Source organism: Cimex lectularius, unplaced genomic scaffold (assembly GCF_000648675.2).
Source record: "Cimex lectularius strain Harlan isolate CLEC.00 unplaced genomic scaffold, Clec_2.1 scaffold77, whole genome shotgun sequence".
NCBI classification, from domain to species: Eukaryota; Metazoa; Arthropoda; class Insecta; order Hemiptera; family Cimicidae; genus Cimex; species Cimex lectularius.
Window position 1 is genome coordinate 840,349 of NW_019392836.1, and position 25,624 is coordinate 865,972.

At 36.1% G+C, this 25,624-nt stretch overlaps 4 protein-coding genes and 1 long non-coding RNA gene across 7 annotated transcripts; 2 read left to right on the forward strand and 3 right to left on the reverse strand.

The window, feature by feature from the left end:
• Nucleotides 1-1,378: 1,378 nt before the first annotated feature.
• Nucleotides 1,379-2,039, forward strand: LOC106669600 (acanthoscurrin-2-like). The gene is made up of 2 exons (XM_014399181.2): nucleotides 1,379-1,491; nucleotides 1,602-2,039. The coding sequence occupies exons 1-2, from the start codon at nucleotides 1,441-1,443 to the stop codon at nucleotides 1,965-1,967; spliced, it is 417 nt and encodes a 138-aa protein (XP_014254667.1). The 5' UTR covers nucleotides 1,379-1,440; the 3' UTR covers nucleotides 1,968-2,039.
• Nucleotides 2,040-8,672: 6,633 nt separating this feature from the next.
• LOC106669598 lies at nucleotides 8,673-11,116 on the reverse strand. Its single transcript, XM_014399178.2, has 2 exons — nucleotides 11,015-11,116; nucleotides 8,673-9,562 (listed from the first exon to the last, which is right to left on the reverse strand). Exons 1-2 carry the CDS (start codon nucleotides 11,051-11,053, stop codon nucleotides 8,816-8,818), a joined length of 786 nt encoding a protein of 261 aa, XP_014254664.1. The 5' UTR covers nucleotides 11,054-11,116; the 3' UTR covers nucleotides 8,673-8,815.
• A 2,976-nt stretch (nucleotides 11,117-14,092) lies between these two features.
• On the reverse strand, nucleotides 14,093-15,233 carry LOC106669530. 2 transcript variants are annotated; one of them, XR_001340940.1, is made up of 3 exons: nucleotides 14,737-15,233; nucleotides 14,602-14,677; nucleotides 14,093-14,528 (listed from the first exon to the last, which is right to left on the reverse strand). It is a non-coding gene; the product is annotated as an uncharacterized LOC106669530 (long non-coding RNA). The 2 variants fall into 2 exon arrangements; XR_001340939.1 differs by lacking the exon at nucleotides 14,093-14,528 and having other exon boundaries at nucleotides 14,737-14,858; nucleotides 14,940-15,233.
• A 1,121-nt stretch (nucleotides 15,234-16,354) lies between these two features.
• LOC106669592 (formin-2-like) lies at nucleotides 16,355-18,059 on the forward strand. The gene is made up of 2 exons (XM_014399170.2): nucleotides 16,355-17,502; nucleotides 17,972-18,059. The coding sequence occupies exon 1, from the start codon at nucleotides 16,391-16,393 to the stop codon at nucleotides 17,447-17,449; it is 1,059 nt and encodes a 352-aa protein (XP_014254656.1). The 5' UTR covers nucleotides 16,355-16,390; the 3' UTR covers nucleotides 17,450-17,502; nucleotides 17,972-18,059.
• Nucleotides 18,060-19,737: 1,678 nt separating this feature from the next.
• On the reverse strand, nucleotides 19,738-23,663 carry LOC106669595. 2 transcript variants are annotated; one of them, XM_014399173.2, is made up of 5 exons: nucleotides 23,535-23,663; nucleotides 23,409-23,450; nucleotides 23,123-23,349; nucleotides 23,002-23,061; nucleotides 19,738-20,196 (listed from the first exon to the last, which is right to left on the reverse strand). In XM_014399173.2, the coding sequence occupies exons 3-5, from the start codon at nucleotides 23,165-23,167 to the stop codon at nucleotides 19,981-19,983; spliced, it is 321 nt and encodes a 106-aa protein (XP_014254659.1). In that variant the 5' UTR covers nucleotides 23,168-23,349; nucleotides 23,409-23,450; nucleotides 23,535-23,663; the 3' UTR covers nucleotides 19,738-19,980. The 2 variants fall into 2 exon arrangements, with proteins under 2 accessions (XP_014254659.1, XP_014254660.1); XM_014399174.2 differs by having other exon boundaries at nucleotides 23,409-23,466.
• Nucleotides 23,664-25,624: the final 1,961 nt, after the last annotated feature.

Here is a 25,624-nt window from a genome sequence, read left to right on the forward strand (position 1 = left end):
CACAAGGGAACATTCTTGGTCCCATCCTATTTTCAATTTATACTGCTGATCTGCCGATACATCTCCACCCTTACAATCTTTGCGGATGGTACTGCTATTTCATCTCCCAATTCCAATCCTATTCAAGCCACGTACAATATCCAGGAATATCTTTAGCTCATTGAAGAATGGTGCAAAACAAACAGCCTTGCCTACGTTTGTACGTCAACAATAAAAAAATACAGACAAGACTGAAGCGACAAGAACTAAACAGACGATTTTGACATCTACGATAACTTAAAGAACTGGAATCAAACTTGACAATAAAGAACAAACTAACTCTGTACAAAACATTACTTCAACCAACGGAGCGGAACTGCAGGTACCACCAAGCCATCTAACATCCAACGAATGCAAGCTTTCAAAATCAAAAAGAATTCTCAGAAAATTCTCCAAACTACTTACCATCTGTCAATCTCACTCGAAGTTTCCCTCAAAAATCTTATAGCTTCTCATTTTACTTTTTGGTTCTCTAACTACAACTATGTCCGCTCTTTTCTTTAGATGAGTGTTGAACTTTCTGCAAATGTCAGCATGTTTCACCTGTTCTAGTAATAATGAAAATAACCTTTAATAAAATGGAGTATTGTTTTAGTTCTAGTTCTTGATATTGTGCTAAACATCGTCCAGCGTGACAAGTTTTTCTTCGGTTCCTTGTAAGACCATCATCCCATTTTACTATTTGGTTCGCCAGCTACCATTTCATGAATAGGATCGAAATTCTTTCTTCTTCTATTTACCAGATGATCTTTATAGTTGTAAATCTTTTGTAAACTGCAGTACATTGCCCTTGGATTAGAACACGTTTTGTAGTGCTGGTGAATCAGACAGGAAAATTACTGAACCATTGATGAAACTCAGACAAATTTTTCTACTAGATGTACACCATGTTAGTATAGACGAAAACAGGAAAAGGTGTTTGAAATAATTGTATACATTGAAATGTATTGTAATAGCTAAGTACAACTCTAATTATTATTAGAATAATTTTGACATTTCATATTTTGGCTTCAGTTTACGGAAATTTTGAATATTATTAATCCCACATTATAACTTGAGTCGATTTCGTGTTTTAAACTTCTTTCCTTTACAAATCTTCCCATACAATCATTTATCACTTTCGTCGCTTTCTGCAATCTGCTACAAGCCGATATTCCCACGGGTTGGCTGCTAAATAATAATTTCACAAAGAAAAATATAAGAAAAAACCGCTGAATTCGCGGTGAAAGCAGGCCCAAATCTGGATAGTGCGGGTCTAAGACAACGGATGAACGTGTTGCCGGGCGGGCTACGTGAGCTATCGCTAAGTATTGCTCTCATCTCTTTCAATATAAAAACAGAGAGGAGCAAGCGGAAGGTACAGTTCGTCTCTGAAAACTAGAGAACACTAACAAATCAAAAATGTTCAAGGGAATCATCTTCTTCGCCGTTGTGGCTCTTGTTGCTTTCGAGGTAAAAACATATTAAAACACAATTACTATTTTATATAAATCAGTTATATAGTTTTATTGAATTGTTTAATTTTTTCTCGAAAGTTTGACATTTTTCTTGTAAATCTATAGGCTACCGCTACTCCATGTGGAACTTGCGGTGTCGCTAAGACCACCTGCTGCACCAGCACCCCGACCTGCGGCACCCTCGGAGGTGTCGGCCTCGGAGGAGTCGGCCTCGGAGGAGTCGGCCTCGGATACAACGGTGTCGGATACGGAAACCTCGGAGGAGTCGGTCTCGGATACAACGGTGTCGGATGCGGAACTCTCGGAGGAGTCGGTCTCGGATACAACGGTGCCGGATACGGAACTCTCGGAGGAGTCGGTCTCGGATACAACGGTGTCGGCTGCGGAAGGACCACCTGCTGCACCACTGCCCCCACTTGCGGTGTTGGCTACGCTACTGGTATGGGAGTCGGCTGTGGCAACTGGTACTAAATTCCACCCAACCGGATACCATTGACCCCTCATCAGTTAAACCAATAAAAATTGTTTTTTGTTGAAACAAAATTTCGCCTTCTTTTATAACAACCTTTACAGCACCTTTCTCTGACTAAAGATAAATTCAATTAATATGATAAACATTTAAAAAAGTTACAATCAAGAATACTGATAAAATAGTTAAATCTAAAATTTAGGAACGGTATTAAATAAATCTAGCGATTTCTAACAATATTTCAACTTACCTAAGTCACGGCTTGGCCAATCAGTGTAATTGACTAATAAATAAAACAAAATATAAAACAAACATTCAACATAAAAAAATTAAAACTGCTTAAAACAAACGATCAACTTTTGAATCACTATGGTTGAACCTGGCATGGTTCGGGCAATTTAACAATAGCTGATTGTTAGATATTAGTTTACAATCTGTATTTAACGACTTATTCTAATTTAAAAAAAATAATAAGTATGATCGTTTCTGAACTTCTTGGTCCACCTAATCTCGCTGGTTTTGCTTGCCATACCTGTTTATTGTGTTTATTTCACCATCTTGCCTTTTGTCTCGTAGTCAAGATTGCGTCTCGATTCCTTTGTAGATTCTGGTTTCCTGATTGCTTGGATAATATTGTTCGAGCCCAGAAAAGCAATAGGCCCAAGAATAACATGCTGGCATTCACCCAATGGTCAAACGTAAATGAAAAACACAAAATTTTACGTCTCTATCAAGTAATTCAATATTAAATAGTAAAAATGGTCTATTATAGATGTTAGTTAATTTGAGCTTAATGTCATATCCTTACATTAACATCTTTCTTCGATCACCCTGCTCTGCCTGTTCTCGCTGGTTTAGCCGAGCATGCATCTATTTTTTAGCATTTCACTATCTTCTGTCCTTTTGAATTGTAGTCATCGTTGTTTCTCAATTTTTTATATATTCTCGTATGTGATTGTATAGATGCTTGTCTGAAATTATAAGCCAACATAAGAAGAACAGTATGCATTCATTACGGCCAAACTTAATGAAAAAAAATATAACCAAACAATATATATAAGTGGGTAGTTTATGGGCCGACAAACAGCTGAGGTCATCGCCGGCCCTCTGCGTGTTTTTCATCTTTTTCTTTTCTTTCGCGCATATTTTGTTTTAAACTGCAGCCATTTGAGCGTCTCGATCTGGTTACTGACTTTCTGATTTCAGATATATACTACGTTGATATTCTAGAATGCTAGTCTCTCGTTTGTACCTCAGGTTGTCAAATACAGAATAAAAACAAAATATACAATACATATATATACATAACCACAAACATAGATGTCTGGTCACATTCATTCCCCCAGAGTATTCGATATTCCTCGGGGCGGGGTTATAAGCAACCCCTTCCTTTCACGCTAATAAATTACTTTTACTCTCCAGACGTCATACACTCACCCCAGAGTACTTGATATTCCTCGGGCCAGGGTTATAAGAAACCCCTTCCTTTCACGCTAATAAATTACATTCATTACGATAAATTAACACAAACACAACACTCGATAGAAACATAGAGGTCTGGTCACTTTCACTCCCCCAGAGTACTCGATATTCCTCGGGGCGGGAACCAAACAATAATTTCAAAGTATTATTTAATTAACCTACTTTAACTGTTAGTTTATAATCTGAGCTTAATGACTTATTCTAACTTAAATAAATTGAAATATGATCGTTTTTGAACATCCTGGTCCGTTTATTCTAGCTGGTTTTGCTTGTCATAAAAGTTTTTCTCATTTTATCACCTGCTTTTTGTGTCATAGTCATGATACTTTTTCAAATTTTTTATACATTCTTGTTATGTGATTGCATTTGTCTGAAATACTAGGCCAAAGAACAACGTTCTGACATCCACTCAGTATGGCCAAACTTAACAGAAAGAAACAAACTTACAACTTAACCAAAATTTACATTTTTATCCAATTCAACAGTTTTTAAAATTTATTTAATATTTTATTACAATCTGCAATTTCTAATTACAACATGTAATTTGAGGATACATACATGTACATATTTATATGGAGGAGACGAAGTAGTCAATATTATTATTATTATTTATTATTATTATTATTATAGAAAGGAGGTTTTCTTTGGAGTATAAATGTGACAAAGACGTATTTGCGTTATTTATCTTAAGTATGTCGGCCCTGCATTCGAACCCGGGTCCTTTACTTCCAGTGATGAGCGCCATGTCAACGCCTAAACCGTTGCGGCCACCGACGCCCCATCATTTATCATTATTTTCCATTATCTGCACCAACCTGCTATACATATGATGGCACGTGATCTGCAGTTCTTCGGAGGTGACCGCAGGATTGAAGTCAGAGGATAGAACAGCTGTGCCATCGGCAAAAGACGCAAGGTCTGAGCACACTGGTATGAGGTATTCCCGCTGCCAAAAAGATTCGTAGCAATCCGTTCCTTGTCGGATTCGAAAGAACCGCTCTGTTAGATTTTTAGATGTTTTTGGACATGAGGACAAGCGGACGTACGTCATTTTATCTGCTGATATACATCGCAGCCTTTGTAGTTTGCTGGTTGGTTCTGTTTGCAAAGAGCGCCTGGGACGTCAAGGCACCAGTTCTTCCGAGAATGTGGCTTTTCCACCTTCACTCTCATAGGGAAAATTGTCGTTACTCTATATATTTGTTGGAAAATGAAGAGGTCGAAGGACACTCTTTCTTTTTCTTGAAAAGCATTTCGTTGAGCTCTTGCTTAAAGGTTTCGATTGAAGTGGTGTTGTAATTTTTTTAAACAGATTTTGGTTATGTGATTTCATAAGGTATTTTTCTGTAATATTAGGCCGAAGAAACAACATGCTGGTATCCACTAAGTATGGCCAAACTTATCAGGAAAGAAAAAGCTTACAGCCTAACAAAAAATTCACAGTATTATTCAAATCAACAGTTATTAGTTTATAATCAGAGCATAATGGCATCCTCTACTTTTGAAGTATGATCGTTTCCGATTATCCTGGTCCGTCTGTTCTCGCTGTTTTTGCTTGCCATACATGTTTTTATTGCATTTCACCACATGCGGTCTTTTGTGTGCTGTTTGCTGACACAAGTTTACCATTTTTCGTCGAAAATTTAACTCACAAGCCTAAAATGATTATTGAAATATTTTCTTCTTGTAAGACAGTCCTTTAAAAAAATTGTCAGAGTATGGCCGAAAGCCTCAGTGAATGTACGTATGTTGTCATGGGTGCTTCTTTATTATAAAATAGACCCTCTTAAAATAGAATTATTGTGTTAAGACTAAAATTACAAGGCAAGAAATAAACAGGAAAATTTTACAAGGTAAAAGAACCTCAACCCAAATATCCCTTTGATCAATCTGCTGACAAATCATTTTGAAAACAGTTTACTCTCCGACTACCGCTAACTGAAATGATAATTTCTTAACACTTATTGTTTGAAACTTTTAAAAATTGCGGTTATTGTTAATTATTCATGACTGAGCAACTTCCGCGACTCGTGGGTAAAACCGGCTCCTAAAAGTTGCTAAAAAGCAAAAAATGCAATCTTTGTTTTTTTATTTCAATTTTCAATCTTTCATAAGAGGTTATTATTTAATGAAACATAAAAATTACTCTTTGACACGCTGGCTATTTAAGAAAATAGAGTTTCGTTGTTATAATAATTTAACAGTTTAAATTCTACAAATAAGACATATTAAAAAATACGTTTTCTATGGTTGTATATCAAACAAAACCCACAGAAAAAAATTTCTTTGCAGAATCGACAGAAAGATTTATTTTTAGAGCGAGACAGGCCGTTTCCTAGGCGGAATAGTCAAACAAACCAAAGGTGACTGGCCCCCGAAGGAAAACGAGTAAAATTCAACGGATGGAAAATTATCAAAGCAGGAAACAAATCCTCAGGGTGGGGCATGATTCATTGCCAGCGGTTAGAACGATTAATATATCACGGATCCCCAGGTAATCTCTTTATGAAATGATAACGTTTTCGTTATTTTAATTTTCACTTACGACATTAAGAGACACGGTAAGTTCGAAACGGCTAACACTTTGGGAACGTCTATCACTCTCTCTCTCTCTCTCTCTCTCTCTCTCTCAATAATAAAACCAAAATAGAAAAGAAGAGAGTCTATTTAAACCGTGTTGGCATCATGGCTCATCACACCACCAGCCGTGAACCTCTGGGTGATTTAGACATCTACACATCATAAGGTTTGTTCCAATACGCATTCAAACCATCAGTAAACTGTCGGGAGCATGCCCAATTGGATTTGGGCGTTCTAACACGCTAGAAATGCCAACTCAAGATGTCAGCCGGCCGTACCAACACGGTTTTAGGCCATGTTTTTAACCCGTTTTTGACTGTCAAAACGGTCCAAAGGATTGGCTATGGATATAATCAAGCGTCCGTCTTCTCCTTGATTGCCACAGCTCTCAGCTGATTAAAAGGTGTGCATGAAGTATATCATGGCCAAGATTTTTATTTGCTTTTACAAGACCTTGCTTTCCCATATACTCGATCGTCCTTAAAAGGACAATAAGGATCTTTAACGTCCGCATCTAGCCTTCCGGCCTTATCGGAAGTTTCGATTCAGAAGATGAGAGCTGACGCACCTCCCCATACGACAGAAGTGTGTTACTACTGCAGCATTGGTGTAGAGTCAGCCCAGTACCGAGGGGCCAAGACAACATCGCCTCCCGCTTGCCCATTCCGAGAGGTCGGGTCCGCATTAAGCATCGAACCGTATGCCGCGCGCAAAATAGAAAAGGCCACTCTATCTTTCAGAGTATTGAGGCTTCCCCAGCGTAGAAACTTCCGGATCCGCTCCGGCCGCGGTTTCGTTTAAAGTGGAAAATCACCCCCTAGAGGAGACTGCCTACGGTAAAAGCCGCCAATCGAGCACATTGCCTACACCTGCGTGCACAGCGCACTCGAATAGGAGCAACCGATTCACTACCCAGTTCCATCTGCCACTAATCACGCATTCGCGGGATCCCGCTTTACGCTTCTATTGTCCGATCCTTCGTATCCCGTGACGCCGGGGGTCATACGCAAGTTTCGTGGGAAGGTCACAGATCGAAGACAGCCTTTTCTCCAGGTACCCGCCAGGGGTGTCACGACGGCCAACTTTTACAAGACACACAACGAACAAACAATCTAACACACAAATGTTAATTTTTTTTCAAAAAACTAACCTTACATTTCCTATTGCTAAAACTAGGCGCCAAACAAAGATCATGTACTTTTTAATTGACAGTCACCAATATTTAAAACGAACTTGAAAAAAATAAGTTGCAACAAGCGAAATTAAAAGAACCAGAAATGATAAATCAATTGAACAATGTACAAAAAGTATCAGAACCACCCACAATTCCTAAAACAAATTATTTCTCATTGTTGTAAAGGCAAAATTTATACTTTTTACCTCTATGAATGCAAGTAAAAAGAAGTTTTGTTATGATGTGAAATTTTTGTTGTCTTATTTATAAGTATTGATTATTCGATATTCTTCTCTATTACGACTGGTACTATGTAACACTGGCAAATATTCAGTGAGTGTCAGCATGTTGTTCATAATAATGTGATAAACGTTTAAAAGAATATAGGTAAATAAATAAAATGTAGACAATCTAATCTAATATTTTGTCAAACGTGATGGTAAAAGTGTTTGTCTATACAAACGGTTTAACAAAAATAAAATTGCATACACTTTTTTTTCACTTGAGATAATTATTTTGTTAAAAATAGTCTTTTGGTTGACAGCGCCTTCAACCTGGCGAATACTAACCGTCAGCGCAGTTCAGTAGAACGGGTTTAATCTAACTCGACTTTTGTTTTCTTAACGTTGGTCCTTCGAAATTTTTAAATACAAAAATTAAATCAATATATAAAATATGTAAAGAAAATGTTTAAAAAATTTTGTCATGACAGGAATTATTCAACTTTATAACCTTCGAATCACACCTGTTTTTAATCATTAATACATTTTCATTATTAATGTTAATGTGAAAGCATTTTGTAAATAAATTATATTTTATTTTATTTTTTTTTTAAACTTTTTATTTGTTTTTTACTTTATTTTATTTAATATAATTTATTTATGTTTTATATTTTTATATTTTATAAAATATAAATGCTTTTATATTTTAAATAATTGTTTTTTTTTGCAAGAAAAAATATATTGATTCAATATTGATTTAATTTCTAAAACTGACATTAAAATTACGCAAAATAAGTGAATCTACAGATAAAATATCTGTGAAGATATGTCTAATTGTTGGCTATATTGTAAGCACCTTTTTTTCCGTTGACTAAAATAAATTCATACAAAAATAAATAAAGCTTTCATTTGTACGTGTTTAGTGCTATAGCAAATGATCTCTTGGGAGATGCTAAGATACAATTGTTTGTTTAAAGGGGATTTAATATTTTTCAGAAAATAAATTTGTGTAAAGTTTGATCATTCGTGTTCATCCTGGTCTTTTTATTGTATAGGTCACAAGAGTATTAACTGAATGATCAGAGATTATCAAACCGCTGACAAATATCCAATAAACCATAGATAGATCAAAACGGTTTTGTAAGAAAAAGAACGCTTAGTAGTTCGTCAAATATTGGAATGTGCTCAATCTCGCAAAGATTTTTAGGAAGGAAAGAGGTAAAATAAAAATAAACAAAAACACAAGCGAATATTTTTCATATCTGTTTAATTGAGTATGTCAATTTTGTTGGAGATGTGGAAACTGAATAGTCAAAGCTCATATTGCATTTAAAAATGCAAATTGGAATAATTTTTTCGTATTGCTCAGAAGAATTCATTCCGTGAGTGGAATTCAAGGGTTGGCTGTCCTGCGAACATTAGTGCGTTGAGAGTTGCGCTCGTTTGGGCAGGACAAATAGACATTGGTTGCAGTCGTTGCCCTTGAATCAGCATTGGAAAATCCTACAGGATTTACTTCTTGAGGGCCAACATTGACATTTTGGTCTTGGGTTGATGAATGTGTTGGCCTAGTTGGTTGTGGGACAGGATACAATGTCTGAGTTGGGTGGCTGCGGCGATCAACTTGATCCGGGTACATTGGTTCGGAATATTGTCCGTTTAATTGTTGACGAGCGGACTCAGGGTATAGACGATAGTTATCTACACCTTGTTGGTTTAGGTATGGTCCATCTACATAAGGAGAGTTGGGTTGTTCTTGAAGGTCCAACGGGTCAAGTTGATGATTCCTACAATTTCTTGACGTCTGGTAAATATTGACGATGTTGCCTCTTGTACAAGGTTCACGATAGGCATTTCCAAACCTGTCCTGATTAGAAAGCAAAAGTGAATCTTGTTCATGGTTTGAGTTTAGTACAGAATCTTGAGTCTGGCTGTTGACGTTCTGCAGTTGACCAACATTTACTTGGCCATCTTGGAACCTAGGTCGGCTTTCACGTCCATTACGACGTCCATCAAATCTTGCATCAAATCTAGGTTCGCGGTATACATCTGGGTTCCTCTGGGTATTGGCACGTAGGCTTTGAGCATTCTGTGAATACTGAACACCTTCGAGATCCCAGTTTGCAGCGACACTGCACACCTAGAACAATGATACAATAGTCACGACTGTCTGTTCACGTTGTTATTATTGATTCCACGTTGTTAATAAATTAGTGAGAGAACTAGGTCAGACATCACTGTGAGATAAGTTCCCTGGAACAAGGAAATACAGAAATCGATAGATTTTCAGATCATCGGTTTTGACTGTTATCTTGAAGGAAAATACACGATACATCACGTTTGGATATGTATCCATAGAAAACATGTTTCTTGTTCAAATATTTAATAGAATAATCTTTGTAATCGTGCGATATTTTTTATACTTAAAATTTATTGGTAACTTGGCAAATATACTTTTGGAAAATAGTCGTATGGCTTTATGTTTAAATTTTAAAGCAAGGTTTAAATCCACATGAACATTGTATGTATAAAGATTTCTTGCCATGCTGATGAATAATTGTCTCCATTTTGACCTTCGTTGTTCGAACTTGGTTTATTGGGTCAATCATGACCACCTTTGAAAAATATTCAACCTCTACAGATGACGTTGAAAAGGTTTGCCAATATATTCGATTCACACAATTTATTTTGTGGGACATCTTCAGGAGGTCTTAGGGATTGATAGGTCGGAATATCGGATAGGTAGGATAGGTAGGAATATAATCGGATAGGTAGGAATATAAAAATTCATAAAATAAAATTAAAATTAAAATTTCAAAAATTATTTGTAATACATTTATAATGGGCGATTTAATATAAAAATCAACTGAACATGGAGAAGGAGAAAGATAAAAAAACAGACATTCACTGGATAGTTCGTATTCACTTCCACGCCTCGTGGCGTATAAAGTACCAAATCAGTCATCACAGACAGACGGTTATCGAAAAACGACCAAACTATATTTATTTTTGTTAAGTTCCAATAGAAAAACAAACAGTTGTAAATTTCTTTTATTTCAACATAATTATTTAATTAATTAATCTTTTTACGTAAGGTTTTGGTTGAAATTAACAAGTGAGCGTCACAAGCGGGATTCGAACCCACGACCTTCGGCTAAATACGCCGCTGCTCTATCACTTGAGCTCGTAACATCGATCCGCTCGGACACCAACCTCCCATCTTAACCCCCTATTGAATTTTCCCTCCTTTTTGCCATTGTATCAACCAAAACCTTAATTAAAAGATTAATTAATTGAAAAAAATTAACTGGTCAATTGGACCACGAAACCTAATAGATGTAATAATTATTTAAATTTAATATGTAGAAATATTTTTAAAAATTGTCACCAGCTTCTACCGAAATAGGTTTTTAAAAGAACCGTTTTCACACCTTACCAATTGGAGAAAAGTAAACTTAATCTCAATTTTTGAATTATCTGGCACTACATTTCAAATGCTTAAACAAATTAATTACATTACATACATGTAAGTCGTACAGTACGATTTTAGACAATACATTGAAAATATCCTGTTATTATTTTTTTGACGTACCAACAAGAAGGTGAGAAGTAATCCCCGGCGCATTTGCATGATTGTTATTAACTGAGAGGATTTTCACGTCAATTGTTTTTAAATACCGCCGGTTATCCTGGTGGTCGGTATCAATTTGTGATATAGGGGTATGCGATTGAAAAATTGAAAAAAAATTGGAGTCATCGCTGATTGTGAAGCTTTTTTGATTGGTTGGTTTAGTTTGTTTCCCGACAAATTTACCTTTTTCAATTAGAAATAAACCTTTTTAATTTCATAATACTTTTTTACCTTCAAATTAGGCATTTTTAATTTCAAATTAGGCTTTTTTATTTCTCAATATTCCATTAATCCTTCCATTTAAAACATAAAAACTAGGAGATGGTAGGAAATGTAACCACGTAAAGTAAAATTCCTAGATAAAAAAATTAAAATAACTGAGTCCCTTAGAAAACCTCGTGATAATTAATTGCAAATAAGATTAAAAATGATATGAAATTAGATATAGAAACAAATGATTTTTAATTTAATACGAGATTTTTTAAATATAAATAATTGAAATCTTAAAAACCATTAAACAATTAAATATAATTAAAATGAAAAATGATATTAATTTAAAAAGAAAGGATTATCCTTTTAATTTAGGAATCAATATAAATATAAATTAATTGGCAAACTATTTTTCAGATTTAAAAAGAAATTCTAAAATATTAGTCATTTTAATACATACCATTACATTACATACCATCACCTATATTTGTAGTATAGAAAAGGTTAATTTGATATTGAAAAGTGTTTTTAAGCTCGAAAAGGGATAATTTCAAATGAAAAAGAGATACTTTGACAGAAAAAAGCCAAGCCAATTGTTTTTTTTAAACCACCGGCTAACCTGGCGGTTGGTATCACTTCTTTAACTAGGGCGATTGAGAAATTGTAAAAAATGGAGCCATCGCTGATTGTGAAGGTCTTTCGGTTGGTTGGTTTAATATAGCTTTTTCCCGTTAAATTAAGCTTTTTTAATTAGAAATTTTCGCTTTTTAATTTCATATTAACCTTTTGTACTTTTACATTAATTTCTTTTTAATTTCAACTTCAGCCTTCTTTTAAAACATGGAAAACAACCTAAGAAATGTTATATAATGTAACCGTATAAAATAAAATTCCTGCATGAAAATTAAAAAAAATTAATTTAAAATACTTAGAAGACTATGTGACAATTATTTACAAATAAAATTACAAATAATATACAATTAAATATAAAACAAATGATTCTTCATTTAATTTGAGATTTTTTAAAAATATAATTGGAATCTTAATAACTCAATCTATTACAATTGAAACGAACACATACATTAAACAGAGACAGAAGTTCACGGGTCTATTTTTTATGTTTGCTTTAAAATATAAATCTAAAATCTACAGGAATTTAAATTTATACGATATTATTACGAACCATCACCTATGTCTGAAGTTAAAAAAAAGTTTAATTAAAGTTAAATTTAAGTTTTTAGATTTAATTTTTTTAAACCTTAAAGATGATAAAGTTGTAAAAAATGTGTTATTTCTTTAGCCCTAAAAAAATGGGGGTGCAATTTGTTGGCTCTATGTGGAGAGCGTGTAAGAATGCCACCCGAAATGAAAATCGAGCTTGAGCACGGCAGAGAATATCTGTGTCTCCTGATTGGATTTTTGGAGGAAACAGGGTTATTATAATATATAATACTGGTAATTTTTGCACCTAACGTGTGTTGATAGTGAATGTATTTGTCAGCGTGAATATTTAGTGTGAGATGGCTGATGGGGATAATGAGTACCACACCCTTATGTAGGTTCGAAATATAATATGTGTAAAAAGGATTATTGGAATACAGAATATGATATGTAAATAGAAAAGCTAATGTACTTAAGAATGAATGAGAGTGTGAATGGGATTGGATCTAGGAACTACATGCATGCCATTTAGCTGTTGACGTCCTTAGGAGCACAACCTCGGTAGCTAGGTGGATAAGGCTGGCATTTCCCGGGGTGGGTGATCTTCCAACCTGAGGTCTACGCAATAGGGAGATGTACTCAATTCAAACATGTCAGATAGCCATCAAAGCACTAAGCTCAAACATCAACAGTTCAAAGATGGTGTTATACTACAAAACATATTAGGTATGCGGAAGAAAGTCAGCCTCTGCTGGGCCGCAGGACATGTGGGAGTAGAAGGCAACGAGAAAGAAAGGGGGCAAGAAAAGGGGCCGTTGTACTGCTGGTTCGACCCGAACCCTTCTGTAGCAGAGAAACAGTATCAATGAGTACCTCAGACAGAAGTATAAAAAGAAAATGAAGGAACAATGGAACTCACTCATTGGAAACAAACAATCCAACAGGTCATTGCAAACTAAACGGATATTTAAAGAAGATTGGCATAACCCAACACGGCACGTGTAAATTCTGCAAAGAAGCAGAGGAGACACCAACACACCTATTAACAAACTTACTTTCCCGTAGAAGGAATTGCTTTGGGACTTACTATTTGACTGAAGAAGAAATTCAACCACTGAAACCGAACCTACTATTCAAATTCCTTGATCAATTAGTACTCACGGGTGTGTTGGTGGAGGTAGGCACAGAACGGGGGATACAACAGCTCTTAAAGGGAGCAGTATATTACACACCACAACAAATAGATCTACGGGGCCTGCCGACAATTGATTGTACATTACAAAAGCTGGAATTGCCGGTGAACTGCGAGAAGTGATAGGCTCAACTCTGTACTTAAATGCGCAAATTGAACTAAATAAATATAAATTCAATCAAAATCCCAAATAAATAGTGGTTATGGTGTCCGAATCGTATTTGCTTCGCTAGAGGTCCTGGATTTGAATTCCAGCATAGCCCCTAGATTTTTAATTGAGGATAATTCCAAATAGCATTGTAAAGTGGTTTTTGACCTTTCGTCTCCAACATCCAGGCAGGTGGTGCGTTGATTTTTCCTATGGTGCGTCGAAAAATCTTGTCTTGATCAAAAATTAGATAAACCTTTTGAAGTTTGACAAAGGATTCAGTTCATCTATTCAAAATATAGAAAAAAAACACTCAAAATATTTTTAAAACATGTATTTTCAGTTTGGGATCGAAACCACTACGTGGCGCTTGGAATTTTTCTGACTCAATCAAAATACTTTTTGGAAAAGGCAGTTCTACTGACAGAAGTTTTTGGCAATGGCTTCGATTCTCCCATAAAATGATTGCCATACTCACTCTACCTCAAATCAAAATACACCTGATACGTAGAATGAATGCAAAGAATGGCAAAAACAGCGTTCCCGCTTGAAACATTATTTAGGTGGATGATCAGATAGCAAGTTTTCCCCTCACGCCCCCGAACTGGTCGTTGGGTTCCTCCAGCTGGTTTATATTATTTAAATGTGCTAATTGAGCATTTCATTTTATTGGTAGTTTACTAGAGGGGCTTCTTGGTTTTATGTTTTTAAAGCATATGGCAGTTTTTGTCGAATGCCCTTACTGGTCCTACAATGTTCTTCTTCTGAAAAATGAGCTGATATAAGCTCTAGTGTGCTTTTGGCAGCTTCTTTGTAACTCCATCTGTTTTTACATACTTTTTTATATGTCCTTTGGACAGAAGTTTCTTTCGTTGCAGTGGGGAAGTTATCGATCCCCTCATAGATATTTTGGCTGAAATGATAATATATAGTTATAGTTTTTTATGCCAATACTGGTATGATGTTATTTACTTATTTTGGAGGTGCTTTTTCAACATATGCTGGTAAGTAGGTTGAGGCTTATTTATATCCGTTCTTAATCCTTAGCTGGATGGTGCCTCTTCTACTGGAATAAGATAGATTAGGGGTGAAATCTGGAATTAATTGAAATTTTACTACTGGATGTGAGAGGACTGGGACCCTAATCTCATGTTCCTTGGAGTACTTCAGTTTACCTGTGTTTGGTAGTATATCTTTTACTACCTCCTTACTTCACGTTTTTTCGAGTCGAGGGAAGTCTAGGTGCTCCTAGGTGGTATAAACATCATTAGCCAAGTTTTTTATTTTTTTGGTTTGAGGGGAGCCATTTGCCACATTTGTCAAATTAATCTTTTAGTTAAAATTAACTATTTTTAATTTCAAAGTAAATCCTTCTTAAACCAATAAAAGAACTTAGGAGATGGTATGAAATCGAAACGTGAGAAGTTAAATTCCTATTTATTGGCGAATGTTTTTATTTTTAAAATAAAAATTTGGGCTCTTATAATACCACATGAAAACATTAAAATTGAATGTTATTCAAAATTAAATATACTTATTTATTAAAGTTATTAAAAATCATTAATAAAATGATTATTTATTATTCGAGTTTTAGATAATAAGTATTCCTTCATAATCTAAACATACGATTGGAAGCCGTGATTTTCATCATGACGCCCTTCCTTCATTCACGCCAATAAATAAATTCACACAAGAGTTAAAATCACGCCTTCACTATCCAAAGTTATGGGGGGGGGCACTCGATATACACATCTAACCACTCACGAAAATAAATACATTCACACAATTCGGTTGTCAGGGTTTTGGATATTACGCCAGTGACTACCCCCTTATCATTCTGTAAATATATATAAAACTAAGTAAGCTAGACTACTTTTGTGCGTTTATGGGTAGTCGATGTTCAATCATAAGCACACCAAAACGTACTATAACTTTCACGCTAATAAGTACAATCATTTAAATTAAGTATATTATTTTATCCTTTCGTATGAAAAAAAGTCTCCCTATATGTAACCAAATACGTTTATCAGCTACAGATATCGAATCAATTATGACCAACACTGTGCCTTAGAAGTTGTTTAAAATCACATTCTAGTAATATTTGCTGTAAAGATGCTTGTGCATCGCATAACGGGTTAGATTTAAATTAAAAATAGTCTATTTTAATTAAAAAATTTTGATTTGAAAATGTAAAAAAAAAATAATTTGACGGTAAAACAAGTTTCACCAACCATAATATCTGTACAGTTTTCGTTTTCGGCCTTGCTAAGCTAGACTAAGCTCCAGGAAAAGATTGCGTTGTGTCGAATCAAAAGAACGAGAGTTGTTTCGGAAATGTTAACTACCGAAGAGGTTTATGAAAATATTACAAAATTACAAGTATATCATGTCAAATGTGTAATGGTTGTGTGAATATTATAATCAGAAAAGATAGGGTGTTGATCGATTTTTAAAGGAAATACTGGATGGGTCTGTCGTTTATTTTGATCCAGGGAGCACAGAAGGCCAAAACAAAACTTGTAAGAAAGTCTACAATTAGTAGTCACGTCTGGAACATGTTTAGCCCGTTTACGACAAAACAGCGGTCCGCTTTAAATAGTGTGTTCCGTCTCAGGAAGGAGTCAAAATGTACGCGAAGACAGTTATCGTCGCTTTGTTCTTGGCGAGTCTTTGCGGCGGCGGAGATGCTTGCTGCAAGAAATTACTCCTTTCCGATGCGTGCTTCTGTAAGGCTCCTCTCTGCCTAGCACCGGCTCCGGCACCAGCGCCAGTCTGCTACGCTCTACCTGCTCCGGCACCGCCTCCAGTGTGCTTGTCACTGCCGCCTCCGCCGCCGCCACCACCGATCTGTCTGGCACTTCCGCCGCCGCCACCGCCACCTCCGGTCTGCCTAGCTCTACCGCCTCCGCCGCCGCCACCACCAGCTTGTCTTCCCCCACCACCGCCACCGCCGGTCTGTCTTCCTCCACCGCCGCCACCGCCTCCACCACCGGTCTGTCTTCCTTCACCACCGCCACCACCGGTCTGTCTTCCCTTACCTCCACCACCGCCTCTGTGTCTTCCTCCTTCACCCCCGCTTTGTCTATCTCCTCCGCCAACGTTTTGTCTACCTCCTTCGCTCCCGCTTTGTCTACCTCCTCCACCCCCGCTTTGTCTGCCTCCTCCGCCAACGTTTTGTCTACCTCCTTCGCTCCCTCTTTGTCAACCTCCTCCACCCCCTCTTTGTCTACCTCCTCCGCTCCCGGTTTGTCTACCTCCTGAACCACTTTGTCTTCCTCCCTCACCAATCGCTCTTCCGCCTTTACCACTTTGTCTGCCTCCTGCAGGACTCCCTCTTCCGCTTTTGTCTCTATTGCCTCCTCAACTCCAAAAGTTGCTCGGATTACTAGCATCACTTGGCATACCCCCATCGGCACTAGCTACGCTCCCTCCTGCTGCACTTGAAGCACTAGGCCTGTCCCCGGCACTTCTTGCACTTCTGGGTGTAGCACCTGGAGCAGCTCCTCCTGCCAATCCTGGTATCCTTCCCGCACTCCTTGCAGCTTTAGGCCTTCCCCCGGCACTTCTTTCAGCACTAGGTCTAGCACCGGGTGCACCCCTTCCTGCTCTCCCTCCTTCAGCACTTGCAGCACTCGCTGCTGCACTGGGCGCACCCCCTGCGCTTCCTCCACTACCCGCTGCATAACCGTCTCTTAGCACTTTTCTTTTGACCAAGACTTACGTTACCCGTACGACCAGGTATCAATTGTAATATTTGATTTTGTAAATATTTTTTTATGTTTTGAACTGTTAATATTACGAATATAATGATTTATTTAATTTTTATTGTTTATTAAGTTATTGTCAGAATATCCCATTTGCAGGAAACACTGTCATCTTCATTTCTACATTTACTTTTTAACTACATTTCCTTTTCGTCGAGTATAGTTTAAAATATGTATGAGAGAAAAGATAACTTTATTTGAAAAAGAAACCACTTTCAAAAAATAGGCTTAACAGAAAGATAATAGCATCGTCAATACAGCGTAGATAAGACAGAATTATTAAACTACGTTAGTTTTACTTTTTTGTAATTGTAATAAATTTATTTAGTTTTCTTTTATCATCATACGTGACAGATTTCCACCTCAAAATTCTCCCTTAATTCGGACCAAAATGCGATAATTTCAAATGCAGTCATATGTCATGGGTACGATTTATGTTTCAGGTCCACTTCCTGTGTTGCCAACCCGTGCCAGTGTGTTATTAGTATAGTATTTATTGAAGTTCAGGAATTAAATTATTCGTTTAGTAAACAGTGTTTGATTTCGACTTCCTATTTACTCGATATGTTATCCTTTGTATTTGTCCACATTCTGTCTATTTGCCTCTTTTCGCACGCCGGTCTCGGATCGAACGTGTGATTCTTGTTGTGAACGATCATCAAGGTAATGAACTTGTTATTCGTTTTTAAAGGACGCGACATGATAAAACGCCAGGTTGATGGATGTCCGCATGTTTCTCTCTCAATCATTACCAAAACTACATGTTTACAGATATGTATTTAAAGTTGCCAGAATTCGATATGGGGAATATCTGAACATTTACCAGTGACACGGTAGATAAAATTCCACTTCACAGGATGTCCGCGTGTTGTTCTGGCACTCATTGTTAAAACTAACTATATATGAAATATTTATTTTTTGTTAATAATTTCAAGGTGTGATAACTTTTTAATGTTAATCAACCAGGTACACGACTAATTAAACACCATGCTAGGTTAATGCACGTCCGCAAAATTCTTTCATACTCACTGCCTAAAGTGTTACAGTATAAACAATTTTTGTAATTTCTTGTTATGTATTTCGAGGCGATGACGTTTTCTAAAGGTTTGTAAAAAACAAGAAACGATTAAACGTCAAGTTACTGGATGTGTACAAAAAGTAAATAATTATTTAACTTTTATGATTTTTTATAAACCTTTGGAGATGATTGTTTTTATAGGGAACGTTAAAGAGATAAATATTTTCTGAGTTTTTTTTTCTTAAACAAGGCTGTTGAAAAACCAGGTCAGTGGATATCCGCATATTTCTCTCGCACTGTCTGACAAAAGTTATACTTAAAACTTCTGTGATTTTTTTGTTGTTGTGAAATGCGGGGCGATGCTCTTTTTTATACTCTTGTCCGGGAGAGGACTTGATTATCCGCCCGGAAAGAGGGTGTCTGCATGTTTCGCTCGCAAAGGCTACCAAAAAACAAAAACAAAAATGATACTTATGAGAACGTTTTTGTTGAGAACTTCGAGTTAATAATTTTTTTTATACGTTAGGGCATGTTATGATAAAACGTTAGATCAGTGGTGGTCCGCATATTTTTCTCGAACTCATTGTAAACAGTAAATATATTTACAACACAGTAAATATACGGCTGTTAAAGTAGAAGTCTGTGAAACTTCTCAATACTTTCACACAAACCCAATATGACACCAGAAGAATAGCACCACACTTTATGCCCTGATGATGACGCGAATAAAGGTCGAAACGTCGGCAAAAAATGAAAAAGATGTTTTTGTATACAACCTCATTCTTGACCGCTCCTCACGACTTCAACAAATTAAAAATATAATAAATATATCATAATAATAAATATTTTTTATACGTTAGCTAGGTTTGTTAAAACGCCAGGCCAGTAGATGTCCGCATATTACTCTTTCACTGGCAGCAAAAAAATTAATATCTTTTACACGTTAGTGGCAAGGTATGATGAAATTCTAGGTCAATGGATGCCCGCATTTTTCTTTTCCACCTATTACCAAAACTATATATATATATATATATATATATATATATATATATATATATTTAAAATGTCTTAGATTTCTTGTTGAATCTGACGAAATTACGGACAGCATAACCAATCACACAATACCTAGATGATCCAAGTGTAATAAATAAGCAAGGTAAATTAATTTGTTAGGATGGATAACAGGTTGTAAACGATGAAAACTATAATTTATTTACAAAAAGGTTAATTTATTCTAAAACAAAAATATTTTAATGCAATGCAAAGAAAGCAAATTGACTGATAACATGCTAATAATTTCAATTTTAATTGGCAGAAAGGTTTTACAAATTATACATTAGCTCGCCAATCATGTAGCATTTGCTTACCAACTATTGTATTGAAAATGCATGCAGTCATTTCCTGAGAAAAGAAGTTGGTTTAGATTGAGATCCATCAACTATTCAAATGCATAGGTTGCATTAGAGGGTAAGGTGGACAGGCGATAATCTGCCGGAAAACCTTGACTCCTTCGTCCTGCTTCTGCTCTGTCTTGGGCAGGCAGTCAGGAAAAAGGTTGACCAGAAGGGTCACCAGGCCGCGCAGAAGGATACGCAGCTTTTGCTTCGATATTTCAACTTCGTCTTCTAATTCGCACCTCTCCTCAACATCCTACAAACACGTTAGAATAAGTTTCAAAGTTGCGGAAGTCACATCCTCCTAAACGCAGAATATGCTGAACGTACACAAATGGCAGAAACAGAATTTATCGTGTAGGTTGAAAACAAAAATCAGGATGGTAAAAGATTATTAGGTTTGAATAAAGAACATTCATTCAAAAGTGAGGAAAATTGAGAATTTTACATATACCCACAAAACGCAGTGGTGTCAGAACGGTACGGCATAGTTAATCCGCCACAGTTCCGACTAGGTCGCAATGAATTTTAAGGATTAAAAATGTCTAGATCATATTGTAGTGTTCAAAGTCCAACCCATGCCTCCTCAGGGTTATAAGGGGTGAGTCAAAAACCATATCATTTATGATAATTTGGCCGGTCAACCAATCTTGAGTGTTGTCTTGTTTAACTCTAATTTTATTCCAGTAGGTTAATTAACTTACTCTAATGATCTAAGGTATATAAATTTCAGAAGACACCGTAGCCATATGGAACAATCTCACTTTAACTAATACTTGTTGGGCAAATCATGTTTAACCAGTTGATCCTAGGATAACTCGTTTAAAAATATTCACTTACCAAAAGTTCTAATGATGCTTATATAAAATATGCTATATCTTGAGGTTTACAGAAAAATATTTACTTACATGAATGGGCAAAAGTGTCTATGACTCTAACCTGAGATGGTGCCATGATACCATCTACTTTTACATCCACTTTTACAATTCATATGGTTGTAGAACTCTTTTAACCTGATGTTAGCTATAGCTCGAAATCCAGATCGTTGAAAACAACTTACCGAGTAGGAACTACCTTTTTAAAAAGGTGGATACCATCTATGGCAGAAATCCACTCGTAGTATAACACGAATCTCCGCCTTACCCTCGAGTAAGCTTGTCGACCACTAACCATAACATTAACTCTTCTTCGTGAGTCTTGGCTGGTGAAAAGTTCAATTCCAGTTGATTTAAATCGGAATATTTTGCTTTTAAAACTTCGAACCACGTATTTAACGTTCGGAGATGTGTAAGGTCAGAATCCAACCTAGCCCCTATTCATGCGGAACATCGACTATTCTACGTGGATGCTGTGCTGTACAGTTCGAGAGTGATACCACACGAAACTTGCCCTTACTTTCTAGTAAGCACATCGGCCACTTAATCACTTCACCCTGCTAAGTTCAGAAACGTTTGCACGAAACTCTACTGAATTACGATGCAATAACCTACAGCTTTCATCAGTATAAAGAGTGAAATGATTAGTCTGTACAAAATGGTCGGTCAGTTTGGGGATATCGCCTTCTTCAGAGGTCTTCTGGGAAACTATAGTCAAGGAAGCGAGGATTGACATACCAAACGTCGATGATCCTTAGTATTGTGGTGTAGTACTAAAGTCCATCGATCTAATCCGAGATATTTTGCTTTTAAAACTTCAAACCTGCTGCTTCAAACAGACCTTTGAGCCAAACCTTGCTATTGGGAAAAATTATCTTCCACATGTCATATCTCCTAATACTTCTTATGTAAAGTCAGTTATGTAGTGTGTTTTGTTTACGTCAGGAGAGTGTTAGTAAATTGTAACGACTAACCTATGCCGGCACCATCTGTGGCGGATAATCCGCGAATGGAACTACACGTAACTTGGCCTTACCAAAGAAGAGTCTGCTGTGTTACGATGCAATAACCTTATTCAAATTTATGGAACATTAGCTCGTTTTCCTTTTCTCTGCCCTTTTATTCAAAATAGAAAATAAAATAAAATAATACAATAAAATTACATTTATATCAATAATTAGTTCATGCAATGAAATGATGGACTACATGGAAACTACAGTGAAAACAGCCAGGATAAGTATACCAAAATGATCGGAAACAACCAAACTACGATGTTTCAGAGTGCTTTGTTCCTGGACGTTCTTGAGTCTAAGTTGATCTAAACTAGTCTGCACTTAGAACTTCAAATTTCTCACTCCTTGATTAATAGAGCATAAAGCTCAGGCCACCCTTCTATTTCTTGTTTAGTACGCTTAGTATATTTTAGTTTCATGAAATCATTTATGTCTTAAGGTTTGCTGGCAACGACAGAATATTAATAAATCATAGAGAGTATGCTTCAGTCTGCACCATAATCCGCGAATAGTACCACCTAACACCAGATCCAATCTTGCAGGATTCAGCAACGTCTGCACCAAATTCTGCTTTATTACTGTGCTCTTTAAGGGCATATAAGTGAAATGGTAGTAATAACCAACAACAAATTTGTACTTTGGCTTTTTCCTACCATTTTGGCCTTCGTATTCTCGCTGTTTTGGCGGATTCGGCATGTACCAATATTAAGTGATGGTTTGCCTGGGAAACAACCAAAATCATCAGTCTAAACCAAACTTCGATGTTCCGGAGTGTCTTGTTGGATTATGGTTGTAGTATACCAAAACAGTTTTTAAAACATTAATTTTCAAAAGGTACACACAGATGTGGCATGGTTGTTTGGGGTCATTTTAGCCTACCTATCCTCACTGTTTTCGTCTGTCAGACGGGTTTTGGCTTCATGCCATCAGTGGTGCGTCTCCTAAGAAACTTCAGTAAAACAGTGAGAAGAAGTAGACCAAAATCATCTGAAACGTCCAAACTACATTCTCTCTATAGACCTCTAAATGAAACATCACAAACAATAAATTATAAAAAATACAACTAAGGAGTGAATACTGTTTTGATGCATAAAGAACCAAACAGTACGGTCGAAAACAAATTAATTAATTACAAAATATTCAACTGTTTTGATATGCTGCTTTTCGAAATACCTTTACGCATCCATTGTAGATTTGTTTTTCCTGCCTCCTTGCTCCAATCGATACAGTGGTCTAAAATTTATTAAAACTTGTTAAATTGGAAATGTTTTTCGACTTTTTTCCAAAGGCTTACCAGTAAAATAAGAACTATACAGCAAGCACATCCGTTGTTTCCCATGCCTTACATATTTTATTGGAACCTTTTCAAGTATAAATTTATCCGATAATCTTTGGTGTTAGAGATTAGTAAGAATCATCCTTCATGGGGTTATTTCGGTTTAGATTCATGAGAAGTCCGATGAGGCCGGTTATCAAGTGGTTGATCGTCTTCAGTGACAGCTTCGTTACGTCTGGCTTCGCCTTCGGGCAAAAAAGAATTTGCAAAAAAATTCAAAATTTTCAAAAATTTCCAAACAAACCTCTTCTTCTGTTGTTTTTCCTTCCGGGGCACACCAAATGGTCTGAAACAAGGAAAACCTTTCGTTCAAAGGAATATATCATTATTAATATCAAAGGACAACAAATTGGCAGAAGCAAAGACTTACGCGCACGTAATAAATGAAAATCAAGACAAGTATGTAAGCGGTGAGCGCCTTGGACATTTTATAAAAAGTCCTTTCAAAAGGACTGAGTCCGCTTTTCTGAAGGTGTCTCACTGGGCGGCACGTAATTTCTGTTTTGGTTTTAACGGCCCGACTCGGAAAACGTGACCTACGCCAATCCGAGGTTGTTACATAATCCAATGTTTATTTGATTAAAATGTCGTAGTCGTTTGTAAATACAATAACAGTAGGATAATTTTATGTTTCAATGTTTTTAAACAGGTGGGTTTATTTTTAAAAAATCCAAAATTTATCATTTATCAAAAAATTAATTTTACATAAATGATATTAAAATTTTTTTGTGCTAATAGTTGGCTTAAGGTTTTATAAAATTATATCCAGTTTATCAAAGATTTTTTTTTAAATTTATTTGTTACCTATACAGAATTGTATACTATACAAATATGTACACATTAATGGTAAATCACACAGCACAACACTAGCACTAATGCCAGCACTGCAGCAAGAACACATGCTTTGAGGAGCCAGCCATTGCTGGCACTCATGGTGTATAACTAGGTATCAAGGAGGTCCCGAGGCCATCGTCGGTTGAGGAGACGTGGTGGGTTGTCAGGATGAGAATGAGTGGATAGGGCTCGAGCAGTATGGTTAGGATGGTCCGAAAGGTTGGTATGGAAGGTTTGGAATCTGAACTGGACTAGTTCATTGGCAAAAGGAATGTTGAGGTCTTTGTGGATAGTGAGGTATCAAAGATAAAGCCAACGGGTGACTTTCCAAAAATTCAAGATGAAGTTTTAACCAGGGTGGTCCCTACAAGAGCTGGGGAAATAGTAAAAATTGGAAAATAATAACAATAATTGAAACTCTGGCATAAACATAACATGTAATATCGCAATTCTCGTTCCAAAAACATTTTAAGAACAAATATCACACAAAAATAACAGAAACGAACTGAAAACAAAACATACCACCCACCATACGTTAACTTTCAATGGTTTTATCTGAGTGTCCTGCTCAGATTTGATGAAAATATTAACCTTACCAATGATAAATCAATTAGTAAAGTTTCAAAAATTAAAGATGGAGGTTCAAACTAGGATGCTAATAAATTTCTGCTTTAAAAGCATACCTAAAAGCAGCAAATACCTATTAATAACTAATGTTAAATGTTAAAATAAAAACAGTTAATACATTATAACAGTGAAAAAGAAAACATACTTCCCACCTTCAGTTATCGTGACAAGATTTATTTGTTAAGTGTTGAGCTAAGGTTATATGAAAATGTATATTTATCAGCTGCTTTTATTAAACAGTCTTACGGTCTGTGCTTCATTTGAGAAGCGAAGTTTACATCAGGTATTAGAAAAAAGTGCGTTAAGTTCCAAAAATTTTGGATGATGAATTAAACTATGAGTAGTGATTATTGGGAGATCGTGAGATGCGGTCTGGTGTGACGTAGGTTTTAGAAAAAACATTTTTTTTATCGTGCCAACGTTTCAATCTTTATTGAGATCATCTTCAGGGCCTGGGATTTACAAACATTGTTTAAATTTAACAAATACATCTAGGATCAATCAAGGAAAGCTAAATTGTTGAAAAATTAGATTATGTAGAAATGTTTGATGTGTGAATGTGATGATTGTTTTATATGTTATATCATATGTTTTGTGTGATGTGATCATGAGATATGTATGTAATTGATATTGAATTTGACTTCCTTCCCCACTCCTTCAAAATCCAATGTATATAAACATAAAACAGCAATATGTCATTGGCCCTCTCAATACGACACACAACAATGGCACATTTACGCAGAAACAAACACTTTAAGTGAGTAGATATACTTTGATTGAATATAAAAAAGGTTTTTTTTGCATTGTATAAATTCACCCTTTTTCCACATCCTACATGTATTTGTTAAATTTAAACAATGTTTGTAAATCCCAGGCCCTAAAGATGATCTCAATAAATATCGAAACGTTGGCACGATAAAAAAGATGTTTTTCTAAAACCTACGTCACACCAGACCGCATATCACGATCTCCGAATAATCATCGACTAACGGTCACTAA